We start from the raw sequence: 22,360 nt of genomic DNA, 5'->3' as shown, positions 1-22,360 counted from the left end.
AATGATTATGTAAAAAGTAAGTTGATTCTCCTGTGGAGTTCTTGATTGACTTAAGTTTTAAAGTATATTAAAGTTACTTTAAAGAATTTTAAAGTCTAAAGCCAGTATAAACACAAGGTTTAAAAATAAAGTAGAATACAGCATATCACGTAATCAGTTCTCAAAGAAGTTAGCTGTAGGACAAGTCTTTACTAAAAGATCACATCCTCAGCCCTTTCCCGATCTATTTAAAGTAGCCCATTTTTCTCCCTCCCCTCTCTCACTCGTGCTCTGCTTTATTTTCATTTTTCGCCACTATATCACCATTATATTGTATGCTTATATATTGTTGATATTCTCCACCCAAATGCACCTTCCGTTTTTACCTGTATTTTCAGCATTTGGAGCAGTGCCTAGTACACATGAGATACTCAAAAAATATTTTTTAAATGTTGAGTGAGCAGATGAACACTCAGACCAACAGAGAGTAAAAACACCTGGGAGGAGAAGGTCTTCCAGGGTATGTGAGTTTGTGCTCTCAGTAAAAATCCAGTGCATGTTACCTATTGTATTATGGGACCGTTTTCAGTCCGTATTTTATTTTCTTGACATTTGGCAGCTCTTAGTGAACAACTTTAGTATATCTGATTCATAGCAAAGGCAACAGCCCTACCTCAGCCTGCATGTTGACTGAACACAGTAATTTTTCTATGGTCATGTGTTGCTTGACGACAGGGAATCGTACTGAAAAATGTGTCATTAGGCAATTTCGTCATTGTGCGAACAAGATAGAGTGTACTTACACAAACCTCGATGGTGTAGCCTACTACACACTTGGGCTGTATAGTGCTAATCTTGTGGGACCACTGTTGTATGTGGTCGGTTGTTGACTGAAACGTCGCTATGCGGTGCGTGACTGCTTGATTACTCTTATCCATTGTCCCTCTTCCCCTAATCTGTCACTCCTAGACTCCATCCCTTCACTATGCCCTAATTTCCTAAATGCTGGAGATGAAAGGATAAACCTGCGAGTGAGCCTTGTTGATATGTTCTAATCAGGAGAGCCTGGTGGTTAGAGGTAAAGTGGTGTGTTTTGAACTTGGGTGTTGGAGGCACATATACCATCTTGCCACGCACTGATTGTTCTCTAATTCCTGGTTTCTTCATCTGGGAACTGGGTGTAATAATATTTACTTTCTAGAGTTCTGGGGATTAAATAAGGTTTGTATATCAAGTGCTTAATAGTACTTGTTTAATCAGTGGTAGATTGAAAGGAATACCGTCCTTTTCTCCTGTTCAGAACTATCCTGTAGAGAACTGTAAAGGACTTTCAGGGGAAGGAAATTTGGAAAAAAGCGAAGAGACTGTTTTGTTTCAGCATATGTGAAGAAGAAAGGAGCCTTATGTTATTTTGGCAGCGTCTGGTGATGACGGGCCAGAACATATGTGCGTCAGATGACTCGCCTGACTCCCAGAGTGAAGGCTCTTGATAAAAATGAGGAAGGGTGGCTGATGCCCCGAGGGCCCTGCTTGTTGACGCATAGGGTGTCCCTTCGCTTGTCATAGCCTAAGTGTGGGTATAGTGTCATCTACACATTCTTTCTTAACTTTGTTATTGTATTGTGCCACATATACAAAGAGGTACATGCATTCTAAGTGATTTTTTTTGCATAAATCCTCATTGAATTTTCACAGACTGAACATACCCATATAAACTACTAACGACACAAAAGAGGACCAGTATTCTACAAGCTCCCCGTGGTGTCCCATTTTAGTTACTGTTTCTGTCCTCCACCCCCACTAGGGGTAACCACCGTCGACGGATTAGTTTCACCTATTTTTGAACTTTATGGAAACAGAATCGGATTTGTGAGCTGACTTTCACTGGACACTGTGTGGTGAGATTTATCCACGTTGTTGCGTGCAGTTGTAATTTATTCATTCTCATTGCTGTATGGTATTACATTAAGACTCTGCTCTTTATCCATTCTGTTATTGTTGGGTATTTGAGTAGTTTTTACTTTTTGGTTATTATAAATAATGCTGCTTTAAACGTTTTTGCATGTGTCTTTTTTTTCTATTTATGATATATTGCTATTTTAGATAAACATTTAAAATCATATCATTAAATATTTTAGAAGTACTGTTTTTTTTCTACGTCACATTTCAGATTTTTGTCTTTACTAGGGTTACTTTTTGAATCGTCGACCATGGTTTTCTAGAGTACCATATTCATTTTCATTTAAGTTATTTTGAATCTGTGTACAGTACTATAACAGGTACCCACTAATATAACATTAGAGCTTTGGGTTTTTCATTTGTCTTGTAGGGTTATACTTAATGAGCTTCACAATGTTGCAATCACACAGTATACTGCTTCTTAAATGTGAATCTTTAAAAGGCTTATTTAGGATGATACTCTACATTTTTAAGTATGGAATTATTTATGAGGAATAATTATATTACCATATCCTTGATAAATATCTTTTTTTTAACTGATTTCATCAAATGTTTTCTCTCCGCTAATGATTGATACATGTTTAGGCAAATGTGTCTTTTATGCATAGTCATTTGTTGTCCAAAATAACTTAGAAAGTGCTTTCTTAATATAGAAGGTTTATGAGAACTTGGCTTTGAGAAGAATCTCTTTTTTCTGAAGTATAACTTTTGGTTAAAAAACTCAGGTTATATTTGGACTATATTGTGTACTTTTGAGAAAAGGATTTTGTCGTATTGTTCTTTTTAGTCCAAGTGCTGTTTCCAGTCTATTTTTGCATCGTTTAACAAGTGGCAACAGGACTCTTCAGATCTCTTAGGAAATGAATAGAGAGCAAGTTTTTTCCCCCTGAGAATTGCTTTGGAGATAGCAAGATATAGCTTTGAATCACAGCTCTAGTACTAATTTCTGATAGGAATTTTGGGTAAGTTTCTTAAACTCTGTGAGGCTCAATTTTCTCTGTAAGAACCCTTGTAGGGTTTAAATAAGAAAAGTATATATATTAAGTGCTTAATACGCATGTACACACACACACACCCACCCACAAAAGTGCCTGGTAGGTAGTCGCACTCATTACCATTACCATTGTCATCATCTGCGGTTCAGCAAGAGCTGTCTTTCTGTTGCTGTCGTAGCCACCTTTCCCCAAATTGCTCTACTTCCTGGGCCCCAGAATCGTCTGGTCCTTTGATCCTGCCTTTGTGGACCCACTCTGGCTAGTTTCCTTTCTACAGTACCTTGTGCTTTTCTTTCTACTTCTTGAGTCTTTGCTACTTAAGGTGTGAGTCTATGGACCAGCAGAATTGAGAACTTTTTATAAAGATCTCAAAGCACCCGAGAACTTTTTATGTGTACATTTCTGTTGGTTGTGTACTTAGGAGTGGAATCAGTGAGTCAGAGCATACATATTCAGTTTTAGTAGTTATGTGTTTTGCACCAATTTACGCTTTTCCCTATTGTTTGCACTAATACGCCCCCACCAGCAATATAAAAGTTCCACTTAGTCTACGTGCTTGCCAATACTTGGTATCGTCTGTGTTTTGTTGTTGCTGTTCTGGTGGGCATGTTGTGGTACTGTATTGCATTGTGGTTTTAATTTACATTTCCCTGATGATTATTAATATTGAGTACCTTTTCATATGTTTATTGACCATCGAAATTTCCTCTTTTTCAAATGTGTTTTCCTGGAGGACATGTAATTTCTTCCATAATGCCCAGACTTTATGTAAGTTGTAATTGTGGTTCTGTGGTGCTGATGATTATTCCTTCTTCTGTCAATACTTTTTTCTTTTTGGCTTGAACAACATTTATTTCTCAGAGTTCTGGAAGCTGGGAAGTCCAAGATCAAAGTGCGGGCTGATCCAGTTCCTGATAAGGGCTACCTTCTCACTGAGTCCTCACATGGCGGAGGGAGCGCAAGCTCTGGTGTCTTGCTCTTCTTGTGGGGACACCAGCCGTGCTGGATTAGGGCCCCACCTTTATCACCTCAGTTATCCTTTGTCCCCTCCTCACAGCCCTGTCTCCAAATACAGTCACACTGGGTTAGGGCTTCAACACGTGAATTGGGGATGGGGACGGGACAGTTCAGTCCATAGCAAAAAGTAATACAGATTTTTCATAAAGAACCCAAACATCACAGAAATAAATATGTAGAAAGGGAAAGTCCCTCGTAATTCCATCCTCCACATAAAACCACTGCAGATAGTTGGTGTATCTTCTTCCAGATGTTATTTTTATGTATGTACTAATATTTTTGGAAACGTGCACTTAAATGCTGTGCATCAATGTGGTTTTCCACAACCGTGCTTTTTACTGTGACTTCCCGGGGAGAGAGTTTTGTAGTCTGCTTTCCTTGCAAGAAAGACTCGTGCCACAGCCGGGGTCACAGGAGATTCCTCCAGAAGAAAGCCCTGAATGAATCCAAGTTCAGGGGAGAGAGAATCTGAGGCATGGAGGCTAATGCACACATTGGCTGTGATTCTGCTTTTTTGAAATTTCTAGGTTTGCTTTCAGAAATCATCATTGATCTGATGATACCTCCTCTAACGCTGGCCTTTCACATGCTCAGTAAAGACATATGATGTACTTACACAATGCCCCATTGAGGGACCTGGTTCAGCCCAATAGTATGAGCCTTTGTCTCCTCTTTTATAAGCAAGTGGATTTGACTTGTCGCAGCTAAGATCCTTTTCGCCTCTGAAGTTTGGTGATTCTGAGCTCTCTCCGGTAGGAATCAAATGGATAAATATGAATTACTTGTTCACTACTGCTTTGTGTTAAAGAGATAATCACCTTTCTGTCCATGTCAACCCCATGGTACTGTGTTTTCTCTTGTCAAGATCTTAGGCCTAAAAATAAAGTACAGAAAAAGCTTTTCATGCTTTGACTTGTAAAGAAATATCCCAGATTGCAGTTGTATCAGGAGCAAGGTGACAAACGATACTTCATCGTATAGAAAGAATATGCAATTCTAGAGCCAAGGGTGCCTTTTCCAAGAGAAGGAGCAATTTGAAGGTGTTTTTAGTATGACTTTGGGTTAAATATATCAATAGAGGTGAGTAGTATGGCTAATGCTTCATAGTGAAATCTATGCAATTTTGTTCAGCAGGTGACATGGCAAGAATAACCTGGCAATGTTTTCAGTGGGAAAATATCCAAGAATAGAACTACAATGCCATGCTTATTGTGAAGTGATTTTTTAGAGGAATTAATGAACACCAAGCATGTGGATATTCAGCCAATAATTTTTTTTTAATTTAAAGTAAAAAAAACTTCAAAAGCAGTTCACCCATTTCTCCCACCCTCCACCCCCTGTCTCTGGCAACTACTAATCTATTCTCTGTATCTAGGAGCTTTTTTTTTTTAATACATATATATTTTTAGATTCCACATATAAGAGAGATCATATGGTATTTTTCTTTCTCTGTCTGAGTTGCTGGCATAATGCCCTTAAGGTACATCCATGATGTTGCAAATGGCAAGATTTTATTCTTTTTTATGGCTGAATAATATTCCATTATATATATGTGTGTGTGTGTGTGTGTGTGTGTGTGTGTGTATATATATATGTGCCACAATTTCCTTATCCCTTTACCTATCAATGGATGCCTAGATTGTTTTCATATCTTGGCTATTGTAAATAATGCTGCAGTGAACATGGGATGCGTATATCTGTTTGAATTAGTGCTTTTGTTTTCTTCAGATAAATACCTGAGGTGGAATTGCCAGATCATTTGGTATTTCTGTTTTTAATTTTTTGAGGAACTGCCATACTGTTTTCATGTGGCTACAGTAATTTATATTTCCACCAACCAGGCACAGGGGTTCCCTTGTTGCCACATCCTCGCCAGCACTTATTACTTCTTGTCTTTTCGATAGTAGGCATTCTAACAGGTGTGAGGTGATATCTCATTGTGATTTTGGTTTGCATTTCCCCAGTGATTAATGATGTAGACCGTCTTTTCCTCTACCTGTTGGCCATCTGTATGTCCCCTTTGGAAAAATGTCTCTTCAGATCTACTGCCCATTTTTTAATCATTTTTTTTTTGCTGTTGAGTTGCATGAGTTCTTTATATATTTTGGATATTAACACCGTATCAGATACATGATTTGCAAATATAGTTTTTTCTTCCATTCAGTAGATTTCCTTTTCATTTTGTTTGTGGTTTTCTTTGCTGTGCAGAAGCTTTTTAGTTTGATATAGTCCCACTTGTTTATTTTTGCTCTTATTTGCCTTTGCTTTTGGTGTCAAATTCAGAAAATCATTGCCAAGGTGGATGTCAAGGAGTTTACCACCTATGTTTTCTTCTAGGAGTTTTATGGTTTCATGTCTTATGTTCAAGTCTTTAATCCATTTTGAGTTAATTTTTATGTATGGTGTAAGACAGTGGTCCACTTTGATTCTTATCCATGTGTCTGTCCAATGTTCCCATCACCGTTTATTGAAGAGACTGTCCTTTCCCCATTATATATTCTTGGTTCCTTTGTCATAAATTAATTGACATATATGTGTGGGCTTATTTCTGGGCTCTCTATTCTGTTCCATTAATTTATACCTGTATTTTTATGCCAGTACCATACTGATTTAATTACTATAGCTTTGTGATATAGTTTGAAGTCAGGGAGCATGATGCCTCCAGCTTTCTTCTTTTTTCTCCAGATTGCTTTGACTATTCGAGATCTTTTGTGTTCCCCTACAATGTTTAGGATTGTTTGTTCTGTTTCTGTGGAAAATGCCATTAGAATTTTGATAAATATTGCATTGAATCCGTATATTGCTTTGGGTAGTGTTGACATTCTTAACAGTATTAATTCTTCCAATCCATAAACATGGAATATCTTACCATTTGTTTGTGTCTTCTTCAGTTTCTTTCATTAATGTCTTGTCGTTTTCAACATACAGGTCTTTCACCTATTTGGTTTAATTTATTCTTTGGTATTTTATTCTTTTTGATGTAATTGTAAATGGGATTACTTTCTTAATTTCTCTTTCTGATAATTCATTATTAGTGTATAGAAATGCAGCAGATTTTTATATCCTGCAACCTTACTGAGTTCATTTATTAGCTCTAACAGTTTTTGTGGAGTCTTTAGTGTTTTCTATATATGATATCATGTCATCTGCAAATAGTGACAGTCTTACTTCTTCCTTTCCAATTTGGATGCTTTTATTTCTTTTTCTTGTCTAGTTGCTCTTGCTAGGACTTGTAATACTTGAATTGTTGAATTATTGAATAAAGGTGGCAAGAGTGGACATCTTTGTCTTGTTGCTGATCTTAGAGGAAAGCTTTCAGCATTTCCTATTAAGCATGATGTTAGCTATTGGCTTGTCATATATGGCCTTTATTATGTTGAGGTATGTTTCTTGTATACTTGCTTTGTTGAGAGTTTTTATCATAAATGGATGTTGAATTTTGTCAAATGCTTTTTCTGCATCTATTGAGATTATCATATGACTTTTTACCCTTAATTGTTAATGTCATGTATCACATTGACTGATTTGTGGATGTTGAACCATCCTTGCATCCTTGGAATAAATCCCACTTGATCATTAATGTATTGTTGACTTCGGTTTGCTACTATTTTGTTAAGGATTTTTCCATTTATCTTCATCAGTGATATTGGCCTGTAATTTTCTTTTCTTGTGGCATCCTTGTCTGATTTTGGTATCAGGTTAATGCTGGCCTTATAAAAGGAGTTTGGAAGCGTTCTCTCCCATTCTATTTTTTGGAAGACTTTGAGAAGCATTGGTGTAAATTCTTCTTTGAATATTTGGTAGAATTCACTAGTGAAGCTGTCTTGTCGTGGAGTTTTGTTTGTTGGGAGGTTTTGATTACTGATTCAGTCTCCTTACTGGTCTGTTCAGATTTTCTGCTTCATCATGATTCAGTCTCTATAGGTTGTATGTTTCTAGGAATTTATCCATTTCTTCTAGATTGTCCAAAATGTTAGCATATGATCTGTTATTTCCTTTCTTTTACTAACTTTGGAATCTCTTTGTTCTACCTTTTTTTTTTTTTAGTTCTTTGAGGTGTAAAGTTAGATTATTTGAGACTTCTCTTGTTTCTTGAGTTAGGCATTTATGTCTATGAACTTCCATTTTAGAACTGTTTTTGCTACATCCCATAAATTTTGGTATGTTACATTTCCATTTTCATTTGTCGCTAGGTATTTTTTGATTTATCTTTTGATCCATTGGTTGTTCAGTAGAATAATGTTTAATCTTCACATATTTGTGAATTTTCCAGTTTTTCTTGTGTAATTGATTTCTAGTTTCATATCATTGTGGTCAGAAAAGATGCTGATTATGATTTCAATCTTCTTAAATTTATTAAGACTTGTTTTGTGGCCCAACGTATGCTATCTTGGAAAATGTTCCATATGCACTTGAGAAGAATGTGTATTCTGTTGCTTTTGGATGGAATGTTCTGTAAATATCTGTTAAGTCCATCTGGTCTAACATGTCATTTAAGGCCAATTTTTTTTTATTGACTTTCTGTCTGGATGACCTGTCTATTGATGTAAATGGGGTATTAAAGTGTCCTACTATTATTGTATTGCTCTTTCTCCCTTTAGGTCTGTTAATATTTGTTTTGTATATTTAACTGCTCCTATGTTTGGTGCATAAATATTTACAGATGTTATATCTTCTTGTTGGATTGATTCCTTTATCATTATTTAACACTCTTCTTTGTCTCATGTTACAGTCGTTGTTTTAAAGTCTATGTTGTCTAGGTATAGACTCTAGCTTTCTTTTGGTTTCCATTTGTGTGGATTATTTTTTCCCATTTCTTCACTTTCAGTCTGTGGCCTTACATCTAAAGTGAGTCTCTTGTAGGCACCATATAGATGGGTCTTGGTTTTTTTAAGTCCATTTAGTTACTCTGTCTTTTGATTGGAGTATTTAGTCCATTTACATTTCAAATAATTATTGATAGGTATATACTTATTGCCGTTTTGTTAATTGTTTTCTGGCTGTTTTGTATTTCCTCTCTGTTCCTTCTTTTGCTCTTTTCTTTTGTGGTTTGATGACTTTCTTTAGTGGTACACTTACTTGTCTTTCTCTTTATCATTTGTGTATTTACTATAGGCTTTTTATTTTGTAGTTACCATGATTCTTACATATTACAACTTATTTCTATAAGTCTATTTTAAGTTCATAATAACTTAAGTTTAATCCCATTGTAAAGCTCAACATTATTGCTCACCCCTCATGTTTTATGTTTTTCGCTTTTGTTTTTTTTTGCTGAGGAAGATCCCCCCCTAGGCTAACATCTGTTGCCAGTCTTCCTCTTTTTTATGCGAGCTACCACTACAGCGTGGCCACTGATGAGTGGTGTGGGTCTGTGCCTGGGAACCGAACCCAGGCTGCTGAAGCAGAGCAACTAGGAGGCTGCTGGGGTTGGTCCTTGTTTTATTTTTTTGATGCCACATTTTATATCTTTTTATCTAGTGTATCCCTTAACTAATTATTGTGATCATATATTTATATGTTATTTTTACTACTTTTGTCTTTTAACCTTCATACTAGCCTTACAAGTGATGAATCTACTACCTTTACTGTATCTTTACCTTACTAGTGAGTTTTATTCTTTCATATGTGTTCTTGTAACTAATTAGTACCCTTTCTTTTCAGCTTAAAGAAGTCCCTTTAACATTTCTTATAAGGCCAGTTTAATGGTGATGAACCGTTTTGCTTGTCTGGAAAACTCTTTCTCTCTCCTTCACTTCTGAATGATAACTTTGTTATGTGGAATATTCTTGGTTGGAAGTATTTTTCTTTCAGCCCTTGGAATATGTTATGCCACTCCCTTCTGGCCAGCAGAAAAGTCTGCTGATAGTCTTATGGGAGTTCCCGTGTATGTAAGAAGCTATTTTTGTCTTATTGCTTGTAATATTCTCTCCTTGTGTTTAACTTTTAATATTTTAATTATAATGTGTCTTGGTGTAGGTCCCTTTGGATTCCTCTTATTTGGAACTCTCTGGGCTTCTTCGATATGGATTCCTATTTCCTTTCCCAGGTTAGGGAAGTTTTCAGCCATTATTTTTTCATATGTGTTTCCTTCCCCTCCCTCTCTTCTCCTTTGGGACTCCGATAATGTGGATGTTGGTCTGCTTGATGCTGTTGCATAAGTCCCTTAAGCTATCTTCACTTTTTTCATTCTTTTTTCTTTTTGCTGCCCTGATTGGGTGAGTTTCACTGCCCTGGCTTCAAGTTGACTGATCCTTTCTTCTGCTTCATCTAGTCTGCTGTTGAACCCCTCTAGTGTATTTTTTAGTTCAGTTATGGTATTCTTCAGTATGTGGCTCCTGTTTGCTACATTTTTGTGTTTTGTATCTCTTTGTTGAAGTTCTCATTGTGTTCCTCAGTTTTTCTCCCCAGTTCTTTATGACCACTACTTTTAACTCTTTATCAGGTAAAGTATCTCTGTTTCATTAAGGTTTTTTCCTGATGTTTTGTGTTATTCTTTAATTGGGAACATATTACTTTGTTTTTTCATTTTGCTTGACCCTCTGTGTTGGTTTCTATACAGTAGATGAAACAGCCACCTCTCCCAGTTTTGAAGGAGGGTCCTTGTGTAGGAGATGAACCTTGTTATTCAAGCCTGCCTCAGCTCTTGGTTGTCTCTCAAACTTTTGTGCTCGTCCCAGCAGCCTATTATATTTTTAATCACTCTCAGTAGTTCAGGATGTGCCAGGACCTGTCAGTGTTCCAAAGGGGAAGATCTCAGCACCTAGATTTAGGCTGACTGAAGCCAGACCCTCAGGCAGCAGTTTTTAAAGATGTGCAAAGATTTACAGGCCTGTGGGACCACAAGCTTAAACCTCACTGGCCACCAGAGCCAGGTGATCTGGAGGTGTCCCTGGATGGCAGTTGCAGAAATTGGGGCTCCAGATGAGTATATAAGTTCATTCCTGAGTGATACTGGCGAGCTTGAACAAGGCAGAGGCAGAGCCCCAGGATGGCATCTGCAGCGTATGTTCCTTCAGAGCAGCTCCCTAGGCCAGTAAATGTGTGTCAGACCTGAAGCCTGCCCCTCAGGCCGAAGCTTCCAGACAAGCGTAGAGGCCTCCTTCACAGAAAGACTGGAGAGTGTGCCTCAGTTTGCTGTCTGTGCAGTGCTCTGGGGGTGGTGCCCCACCAAGAACCAGCTCTCTGATTGCTGCAGTCCTGTGGGACCTAGGAATGCAAGCCCCCCGCGCCTCCCCCCCACCCCCCAGCCACCAGAGCCAGGCAATTAAGGGATGTTCTGTGAGTGGAAGCTGCAAAAACCAGGGTATCAGGCATACAAATTAGGGCACCAGATGTGTGTAGAGCTCCCTACAAGGAGACACTTATGTTCTGGAGTGCGGCACAGGGTGAGTGTGAGGATAGCACCTGTCCTCCAAGGCCTCTGGGAAGGATTACAGTCAGCCCCAAGAAGCGTGCTTAATTAGAAGCCTGTCCCTGAAGCCTCAGTCACGAAGGTTAGCCTAACAGGCCTGCTTCACAGAAAGATCGAGTTCCTAGGTTTGATGACTCTTGCTGTGCCCTGGGGGTGGTAGCTGTTTAAGGACTCTTTCTCCACTGGTTACAGACCTGTGGGGCCATGAGTGTAAGACCCACTGGCTATGAAAGCCAGGCAATGTAGAGGTGTTTCCTGGAAGCAGTCACAAAAGTTGGGGTGCCAGACAGGGGTATGAGCTCCTTTCTGGGTGACACCAGTTATTGCAGTCCTATGGCACCAGGAGTGCAGGTTCCGCTGGCTTTCAGAGCCAGGTGATCAAGAGGTGTCCCCAGGCTGCAGCCACAAAATTCGGAGTACCAGACACATGTAACAGCTCCCTTCCAGGGAATACTGGTGGTACGGAGCACAGCAAAAGGAAAGCGCGAAGACGGCACCTGCCATCTCCTTCCGGGAGAGTGTTCCAGCAGGCTCCTAGAAGTGTGTGTTAAATCAGATGCCTGGCCATCAGGCTGATGCTTTATTATAAGCAGGTGAGCCTACTGCACTTTAAATCTGGGAGCTAAGTCTGCATCTGGGCTGGGCCCTGAGGTGAGTGAGTCCGAGGGCACGAGCCTGTTAAGGGCGGTTTCTCAGATAGCTAGAGTCCTGTGGGTCTCTTGATGTGAGCTCCATTGGTTTTCAAAATTCGATGTTTTCAGGGCTCGTGTCTCAAGTGTATGTCCTAAAAGTTGGGATGCCCGAAGTGGTGATTAGGGAATGCTTACTGGAGAAATGGTACTTGAGCTGAATTTTGAAGGACAGGTGAGACTTATACATGTGGAATATTGGAAATTGGCGATTGGGGAACACAAATGGTTCACATGTTTAACAACATTCATTTATTCCACTGCATAAAATTCCACTGAAATTTACTGAATGCTTAACATGACCTAGGCATATGTTAACTTTGGAAATGAGAGAAAGCACATACCTTATGGGGGAATTCCAAGTAGTTCCAAATGACCGAAGTGTAACATTTGAGGTAAGGGAATGGTGAAAGGTGATACTGGAAAGGTGAGCAGATGCCTAAATATGTCTTACATAAATGCTGTATGTATATGTATAAGACTGTATCAAGCCTCCAGTATTACATAAATCATTCTAATTATCCCCTCATCCCAATTTTCCAACCAAGTACAGAACATACTGCCAGTATAGGATTGGTTCCAGCTTCCCAGTATCTGAGCCTCCATTCTGTGTGGTGTCATAATATGACCTTGCTCCCAGCACGTCTGTCCAACACCATCATAAGAAGTTCTTGAATCTTCCGTTTACTTTCCATTTCATTCAGCTTGCCTTACTTGCAACTGGAGGGTGTACAGAAGACTAATCTTTCCTGCTACTGAAGTATTTCATATTGTATGACACTGGGCAAAAACAATTACCAGTGGGAAGAGAAGGGTTTCTAATCCTGGAGTCTACAGAAAAGGAGATTCTGGAGCAGTCTGAGGATTGATAAATGTGCCTTCCCTCAGGTCCCAGAACTTAGCCATGCCCATTCCCCACTTCTCTCATTCCTGCCCCCAGCTTTTCCCCCTACTCCTTAAACCTAGGGCCAATTTCAAGATCTCATCCTAAGATTTTTAGAACCATGAGAGGAACCTTGAACTGGGGCAGTAAAAAATTCCATTGTCCTTAGAAGAGCTCTGTCCCTAGCATCTCACCTTAGAATTCTGAGTCCTACTCTCCCAACCCCAAATCATTATTATGTATGGTGTTTAGATTCTATAGTACTTTTAATATAGTAGTGGTGTTTCCGGCGTTATGAGTTAAGTCTTTTGTCAGGTAAACGTGGGGTTCAGTGTAATGTAATCAGTAAGAACCCAGGCAGACTTGGATTTAAATACTGATTCTGTCCCTTACTAGTCTTCTTAATTTCTCTAAGCCTCAATTTCCTCATCTATAAAATTTCCTCATCAGGTTGTTATGAGATTAAAATGAAATAATGTATGTAAAATATTTAGCATGTGTGCATGCTTGTAGACATACCACTGCTACTTGTCTCTCCCAGGGTTGTGGGAAAGAATCATTAACTGTCCTTAAATAACCCCCACTACACCTCACACTGGAGCTTACTACCTGTGTGCATGTTTCTGAGAAAAATCTGGGTGACAAATTGAATCCTGTAGGCACTCCGAAGGATGATGCCCATCTCTTTGCACTGAGAGCTGTGCCTTCGCTTGGAGGCCCTCCTGAGGGATTTAGTGTACTTTTTTGTAACCTAAATTTAAGTCAGACCATCCCCAATATACCTTGAAATTTTTAAAAAACTTCCTTTATCTATTTTTGGTAATATGGTGATAGACTTGATTTTACTTAGAAGCTAATAATTTCCTGGGAGCCTAGCACTATGAATGTCATGATTACGATGAGATAAAAACTTTTCAAGTTCCAAAAAAGTGATTTGCAAGCAAATTTTGTGTATAGGTCAGGGACTTTGTGTAGGCATGGGAAGTGCTATGCTCACCTACTGGTCCTGTGGAGCATGTGAAATTAAATAGTCAGTTCTTTTTGTGGACTGCAGCTTGCTCTTCTCTGACATAGTTCAAATTATGCAATAGTTCCGTAACCTTTGCAGCAGAAGGACCTTTTGCCAACTCTTTGCTTTGTTTGAGCCTGGAAGATAAATAGATTATAATTCTGGCCTAAAATAATCAGTACTTTATTTTTTAATTGTTCATTTTCTTTGCTTCATTAGATATGATCTAGATTATATGATATTAACATTGAATGTAAGAAGTATTTTGTATGAATTAATATTGAATAATGTATAAGAGAAGTGTTCTAAATTATACTCATAAAATTATAGGGTCTGTGCTTGTGGTAAAAAATGCTGGAGTCCATTGGGAATCATATTGGAAATTTGAAAAATTATAGTCTTTGTGCAAAACAGCTCTGTATTTACAAGGACTTCATGTGGCTAAATGAAATCCTGCATCTTGTGCATCAAGAAAAATGTGTCAGAACTGGAAAGCATCCAGAAAATGGCAACTAAAATCACCAGGAGGCTAGAGTGGCTTAAAAGACCTACCCTTCGGTGTGGAATGATCACTGGAGATATAATTTGAAAAGTCGTACAGTTGGAAGGGGAATTAGGTTTGATCTAGTCCAACCTGTTGCTTAATGCAGGAGTTTATCTTATATTAATTCTGACAAAGGCCTGAACTTCCTCTGTTTGAATATTGGATGGTGCACACTGCTAGGTTTAAATCCAGTCCTGCCACTTCATAGCTGAATGATTGTAGGCAAATTCTTAACCTCCCTGTGCCCTATTCTCCTGGTTTACTGTTTATTGTCAGGAGCTGTGTCCCTGGCAATAGACAAACACTACAAGGTACCTGACCTCCAACGCTTTTCCATCTAGTATTGAGAGATGAACTGAGAATGAAGTAAATGTTCATGTTACACATCCTGTGAAAGAAGTATACTCAGGGTACAGCCGTTACACTAAAAAGGAAATTTTCAAGGCCTGCCTAGTGGTGTAGTGGTTAAGTTCACAAGCTCTGCTTCAGCTTCCTAGGGTTTGCGGGTTTGGACCCTGGGCTCAGACCTTTATACCACTTATCAAGCCATGCTGTGGTGGCATCCCACATACAAAATAGAGGAAGATGGGCACAGATGTTAGCTCAGCGACTATCTTCCTCAAGCAAAAAGAGGAAGATTGGCAAGAGGTGTTAGCTCAAGGCCAATCTTCCTCACCAAAAAATAAATAAATTTAAAAAATAAAAAGGAAATTTTCAATCTAGGCTGGAGTGATGAAAAAGGTGGTCATGAGAGGTTTCATAGAGCAGATGACTGTGTTAGTTGAAATCGTTTATTCCCACTTCTGCTTCTGGAGCAATCTAAGTCAGTTTCATTCTTTCTTCTTTATGACAGCTCTTTACCTTATCAAATGTAAAATTCTAAAAAGGCATAGATTGGGTAAGTATGGATTTTTTCCCCCATAAAATTCCATAGCTTTAGAGAGTGTTTTGTGTAATTTGGTTGTAAGTTAGGAAAAACAAAATGTACCAGTAATAGGTATTAAGTTTGTAGAACACTTTTAATCCAAGAAATTGTGTGGGCTGTAAATTATAATTTATCTCCATTAGTTCATGGATGACAGTTCAGCAAAATTGGAAATTTGAAGTGATTTTAAAACTTGTGAGTTTTAAAGTATTTTGAATAGTGTATTATGTAGTTTCAACCCTGAATGACAGAAATCAGCAACGTAAGAGCGGCTTAAATAAGGTAGTATTTTCTTCTCTTAGAACTCTCTGAGCAGATGACTCAGACTGCTGTCGTGCCTGATGGGGTCAAAAGCATGGGCTTCTCTCTCTTGTTGCTCCCATCTGTCTAACCCTGTCCTCATGGTATAAAATGGTGCCTTTGGAATTCCAGGCTTCAGGATGAAGGAAAAGATGAAGAAGAAGCTGCTAGGGACATTTCTGCTTGCATGCCATTGGCCAGAACATAGTCACGTGGTCACACATCTAGTTACAAGAGATGCTAGGATGCAGTCTTACTCTTGAGAGTCGTGTGCTCAGGTGTTATTTGGGAGTCTTCTGTCTGGGAAGGAAGGGTGGAATAGATACTAGGGGACAGCTAGCAGTGTAACAGAGCTAGTTCGTTCATCACTTACATCCCAGGTGTCTAGTATAGCTCTTACCATAGTAGGCGTTCATTAAATGGTTGTTCCTTGGATGAATGTCCCTGTTGCTCCTGTCAAAATTGGTATTGATCTGGATATTTACTTATATACATGACAAATTATGGCAAATTTGTCCTTTTTTGGTGTTCATTTTTAATGTTCTTTCTCATCTATCTTCTTCCTTTACAAATAAGTTATCCCTGAAAGTCTTCAGACAGATTTAATATGATACAGAATTTATTTAACTCCTTCATAGCTCATATTTTTTCCCCTACTAAAACGTCTCTTTTCATGTATCTTTGACCAACACAGTCCTGGCATCTAAAAGATACTCAGTATTTTATTGTTTGATTGAACAAGTGAATGAGAATAAACTTTGATGAGTCCAAGCCTTTCAGTTACTTCCCTAGAAAAATTTATGGCTGTGATACACATAGAAGAAATTCTTGGTCTTAAATCTGTTTTTATTACCAGATTTTTAGGAACATTCATTCGGCTTTCAGGAGGAATGTGATTATGAGACAACTATTTGGATTTAATTAATTATAACTAAGTGTTAATTCACTTCACAAGTTATTAAGCAATAGAGGCTAGCATAGTTCAGCAGAAAGAGGGGGCATTCTTAGTGCATTTGATTCTTTTGACCACACAGAGATGTGTATATATTTAGTATTCTTGTGAGAACATTTAAGTTCTCTCTTGGCAAATTTCAACTATTCAATACAGTATTATCAACTATAGCCACCATGTTTGACATTAGATCCTCAGATTTTATTCATCTTGTAGCTGAAATTTGCAACTTTTAACCAACCTCTCACTATTTCCTCCACCCCCTACTCCCTGGTAACTGCTTTTCTACTCTCTGTTTCTAGGAGTTTGCCTTTTTTGTGCTTTTTAGATTCTACATATAAGTGATACCATGCAGTATTTGTCGTCTTTATCTGGCTTATTTCACTTAGCATAATGCCTTCAAGGTCCATCCATGTTGTTGCAAACAGGATTTCTTTCTTTCTCATGACTGAATATTCCATTGTAAATATAATATATATATACACACACACACATATATACATATATATACCCCCCCATCTTCTTTATTCATTCATTTGTTGATAGATACTTAGGTAGTTTACATATCTTGGCTATTATGAATAATGCTGTAGTGAACATAGGAATGCATATTTCTTCCATATCCTGTTGTTATTTCCTTTAGATGTCTACCCAGAAGTGGGATTGCTGGATCACACGGTAATTCTATTTTTAATTTTCTTTTCTCCCCAAAGCCCCAGTACATAGTTGTATATCCTAGCTGTAAGTCCTTCTAGTTCTTCTATGTGGGATGCTGCCACAGCATGGCTTGATGAGCAGTGCACAGGTCCACGTGGAGGATCTGAACTAGAGAGCCCTGAGCCAGCGAAGCAGAGCGCGTGAACTTAACCACTTGGCCACTGGCTGGCCCTTGTTTTTAATTTTTTGAGGAACCTCCGTGGTATTTTCCATAGTAGCTGCACCAGTTTACATTCTCACCAACATACACAAGGGTTCGCTTTTCTCTACATCTTCAACAACACTTAACTCTTGTCTTTTTGATGATAGCCATTCTAACAAGTGTAAAGTGATAACTCATGGTGGTTTTGATTTGCATTTCCTTGATGATTAGCGATGTTAAACACCTTTTCATCTACTTGCTGGTCATTTGTATGTCTTCTTTAGAAAAAAGTGTATTCAGTTCCTCTGTTCATTTTTAAATCAGATTGTTTGTTTTTGCTATTGAGTTACGTGAGTTCTTTATGTATTTTGGATGTTAAACCCTTTAGCAGATATGTGATTTTCAAATATTTTCACCCATTGTATACATTGCCTTTTCATTTTGTTGATGGTTTCCTTTTACTGTGCAGAAGCTTTTACTTTGATGTAGTCCCACTTTTTTTGTTTTTTGCTTTTTTTGTCAAATCCAAAAAAATCATTGCCAAGACCAAAGTCAAGAAACTTACCCCCTATATTTTCTTTTAGAAATTTTACCATTTAAGGTCTTAAATTTAAGTCTTTAATCCATTTTGGGTTGATTTTTGTGTAACATGTAAGATGGAGTCTAGTTTCATTCTTTTGTTTTCATTTTGGCTGTCCAGTTTTCCCAGCATCTTTATTGAAGAGACTTCCCCATTGTGTATTCTTGGCTCCTTTGTCATAAATTAGTTGACCATATATGTGTGGTTTATTTCTGGGCTCTCTATTCCGTTGATCTGTGACTGTTTTTATTCTAATACCATGCAGTTTTGATTGCTATAGCTTTGTGATAATAGTTTGAAATCAGAAAATGTGATGCCTCCAGCTTTGTCCTTTCTTAAGATTGCTTTGACTATTTGGGGTCTTTTGTGGTTCCATACAAATTTTAGGACGCTTTGTTTTATTTCTGTGAAAAATGCCATTGGAGTTTTGATAGGGATTGCATTTAGGTTGCTTTGGGTATTATGGACATTTTATTAATATTAATTCTTCCAATCCATAAGCTGAGCATGGAGTGTCTTTCCATTTATTTATGTCTTCAGTTTCTTTCATCAATGTCTTTTAGTTTTCAGTGTCTAGATCTCTCATCTCCTTGGTTAAATGTATTCCTAAATATTTTATTCTTTTTGATGCACTTGTAAATGGGATTGTTTTCTTAATTTCTCTTTCTGATAGTTTGTTGTTAGTGTATAGAAACTCAACTGATTTTTGTATATTGATGTTGTATCCTGCAGCTTTATTGAATTTGTTGATGGAGTAATGCTTTCTCATATTATTTTCCAAATGAATTCACTCACTTTTTGGTGTCTTGTTTTTTTTCAGTTTAAGCATATGTCATTAAAAAACAAAGCTGCCATCTGTTTGGCTGTTAGAGTCCTTGGTCTTAACTTCTTTGATCTGGAAAGACCCACATGTGTTCTCAGTAGACACTAGTTTTACTTATCCAATGGGAAGGCGGACATGAACTCTTCTCCCTCTTGTGTTGACAAGGCCATTGCAGAGAAGCCCTATCAGGGACTTGAGGAGAGAGATATACTTGCTCTGTCACCCAGGCAAATCTTTGGCTATTATAAAATTTCCCCAGGTGAATAATGAACTACCCAGGCATCAAGAAACCATTTAAGTTATTTTAATTGAGTAGAAAGTCCCTGAAATTGATAATGTGTCTCTGGAGTCCTGGAAACATATTTTGGAATGTTAGTAAGTTAAGTTACTTGAACTTGATTTCTTCCCAATTTGTTTGTTTGATATTCAGGGAAAGTAGCTTTCAAGGTTCATTAAAGTTTTTGAGATGATAATTTATTGCTTGAGAAAGTTATAAAGGTAAAAGTCATCTCCAGTGACAAGAATTTCAGTTCTTCCTAGGTCAGCCCATTCCATGTTTGGATTGCTCTGACTGGGGCCCCTATTCTGTTGGGATTAAACGTGTTGTTTCTGAACTGAAGTCAGACAGTGTGAGATCACATGTTGTACCACCACTTAACATGTTGCCTGGACAGGTTGCTTAACTTCTCTGAGCCTCAGGTCACTCCTCTGTACACTGGAGGACAATAATACTTCATAGAGGTGTGAGGTTAGTGAGCAGGTCAGTTAGCACTTAGAATAATGCTTAGTACATAATAAACACTTACTGTCATTGTCACTTCTATCATTGTTATCAACATATTTGTCATAATGATTTGCAACTTGACTCCAAGAAATATTTAGGAGACAATGTCACCTGACTCCGTGATTTCTAGCTTGTAGGCTGTGTGCCACACCAAGTGAAATAGAGGACATAGGTCTGGTGGAGGAAAATGATGGGTTTAGTTTTGAATATGTTGCATTTGAGGCATTTGTGGGATACTAACCTTGAAATACATGAATTTGAAGAAGGAGGCAGTCATTGGCATATGGGTTGTATTTAAAACTGTGAGAAAGGAATGGGATAACTTCAGGATCTACCTTGGGTCTAGATTAGAAACCTGGGGATGCTAACCATTAAAGAAAAGGTGGAGGTCATAAAGGAGACCATCTGAGAGTTAGTAGGGGAACCAGGATAGAGAAGTGCCACCAAAGAGAGAGTGATCAATGTTGTCCCGTGCAGCAGAGATTATAGTGGTATAGTGGTCTGAGAAATGAAAAGGATACATAGCTTGGTAATTAATGGGTCTTTTGTGACCTTTTGGTTTCGGTAGAGGAGTGGAGGCAGAAGCCAGAGAGCAGTGAATTTAGAGATAGTGAAAAAGGAAGAAGAGAAGAGAACGTGGACTACTGTTTTTGAGAAATTTTGGTAAGACAAATGTTGGAAACCAGAGGAGGATACAAGGTAAATGAAACATTTGGGAAGGATGGGATAATGATAGGCTGAGGAGAAGGAGCTATTAGAAAAGAAAAAGGTCGAATATAAGGAGAGTGTAGAAAAGATGCATTCAAGGGCACAAGATGATGAGGCTAGCTTTGAACAGGAGGAGTGCCAAATCATCTCTGAGACATGTGGAAGGACGGATGTGGAATAAATACGTCTTTTTAAAGGAAATCACTCTTAATGACTTCATTTTTCCCAAAGAAATGAAAGGGGGAATTTGTCTGCTGAAAGGGGCCAAGGATTGAATAGGATGTTGTGAGAAGAATGGTGAAAGTTAAGAATAGTAATTGAGGGAAATAGGAGGAGGGGCTGACGAATTTCTTCCCCGACTGAGAGATTTTTCATGTGAACGGTATTTAAAGATATCACTAGTTGTGTAGATAACTGTGAATGTGTTATATGAAAGAGGAATGACTATTGTTTCATTTAATGCAACATATATTTAGTATCTAATATGTACAAAACACTGTGCTAAGTTCTTCCTGGGAGATTCAGATGAATACTATCATGTTATATGAAATGTCAAAAACACAAATGTTTATAGTAGCCTAAAAATGATAAGTGACACACGAGCTTTATAAATATACCGTGAGGATGTGAAAGAAGTAGAGATTCCATGAAATAAGGGGAGAGCAGGAAGGCTTCATGGGAAAAGCCAAAAAAGGGATGGGGGCGCTGCATATGGATTTTCTGATGAAATAGTAATGAAACTAGTTATGAGTTTTTAATTTATTATAGTAATCATTTATTCTTCTATAGTACAATGACTGGCATTAACCAGAAGAGGGGAAATAAAGCGATACCAAAACATAGTGAATTCTATTCTATCCCAAAGGTGTTCCTATTTTGATTATATTTTTATGCAGGAGTATAGAATTCAGTAATCCTTTCCACAAATATTTAATGAACATGTCTATGCTAGGTGCTGAGGATATAGAGAAGACTAAGATACAGTTTCTGTCCTCAAGGAGTGCATGCTCTAGTAGAAGAGACAAAAGTGAAAAGAAATATCTTCAATTTTATGCAATAAGTCCTATAAAAGTGGAATATATGCATAGAGAAATTTGGGGTTACAGTGAACGGAAGCATGAGTAAATGATTGCATTGTTATTACAGCAGATTTTTTCCTTTTTCTTTTCTTTAGTTGGAGAACATCAATTGACAGGCCATAAAGTGGCAGTTAAAATCTTAAATAGACAGAAGATTCGCAGTTTAGATGTCGTTGGAAAAATAAAACGAGAAATTCAAAATCTAAAACTCTTTCGTCACCCTCATATTATCAAACTGTAAGTATTTTTGTACCTGATAATAAAAAAGAGAAACTGTCTTATACATTTACAAATAATTGTTTATCTTTTATAAAACCTTTTACAAAAATATGTAATTTTTAATATTTATTTTCAGCAAGTGTTAATTCATTTAACCTCCATCAATCCTTTTTTGCATGCTTTTGGTTTAGGATTAAAAGTCATTGTTTTAAAATTGGTACTATTTTCAAGTGATGAATGAAGCCTTGGAAGTTGACTCTTAACTGCTAGTATTCACTTTGAAGGTCATTTAGGACTTTGATATTCCTAGATTCATTTTGTAGTTTTTTTCTCATCACTTTTTATTAACATATCAAGGTATTTTCTTTTTGGAAAAGGTAGACAGTAACTGTTGAAGATTGTACACCACAGTTTATTACTTACAAAACTTCAATTATTACTGTAATTACTGATATTAAAGCCCTTAGTAAGGCAAGTGAGTTTTTGAGGGGATAAGACAAGTTACAAACTTACAAGATACATAAATGTTGAGATTAATAAATAAGCTAGTTAATTAAATTGAAAGATAAATAGTTTAAAATCAATGGACTCAGAAAATTTAGATAAGTATACAACAGTATTTAAATCATTTGAAGTTGCAGTTTA

The 22,360-nt window shown here is 37.6% G+C and overlaps 1 protein-coding gene across 4 annotated transcripts in view; it reads left to right on the top strand.

Moving 5' to 3' along the window:
- Positions 1-22,360, top strand: part of PRKAA2 (protein kinase AMP-activated catalytic subunit alpha 2) — a 75,788-nt gene that overhangs the window by 12,270 nt on the left and 41,158 nt on the right. For all 4 annotated transcript variants that reach the window (XM_044770880.2, XM_070509822.1, XM_070509823.1 and 1 more), the window contains one exon: positions 21,592-21,733. In XM_044770880.2, coding sequence (XP_044626815.1) covers positions 21,592-21,733 — 142 coding nt within the window. The remainder of the gene's footprint in view (positions 1-21,591; positions 21,734-22,360) is intronic.

Source organism: Equus asinus, chromosome 5, assembly GCF_041296235.1.
Source record: "Equus asinus isolate D_3611 breed Donkey chromosome 5, EquAss-T2T_v2, whole genome shotgun sequence".
NCBI classification, from domain to species: domain Eukaryota; kingdom Metazoa; phylum Chordata; class Mammalia; order Perissodactyla; family Equidae; genus Equus; species Equus asinus.
Note: the sequence above shows the minus strand (reverse complement) of the source record. Positions and strands in the feature narration are given on the sequence as shown.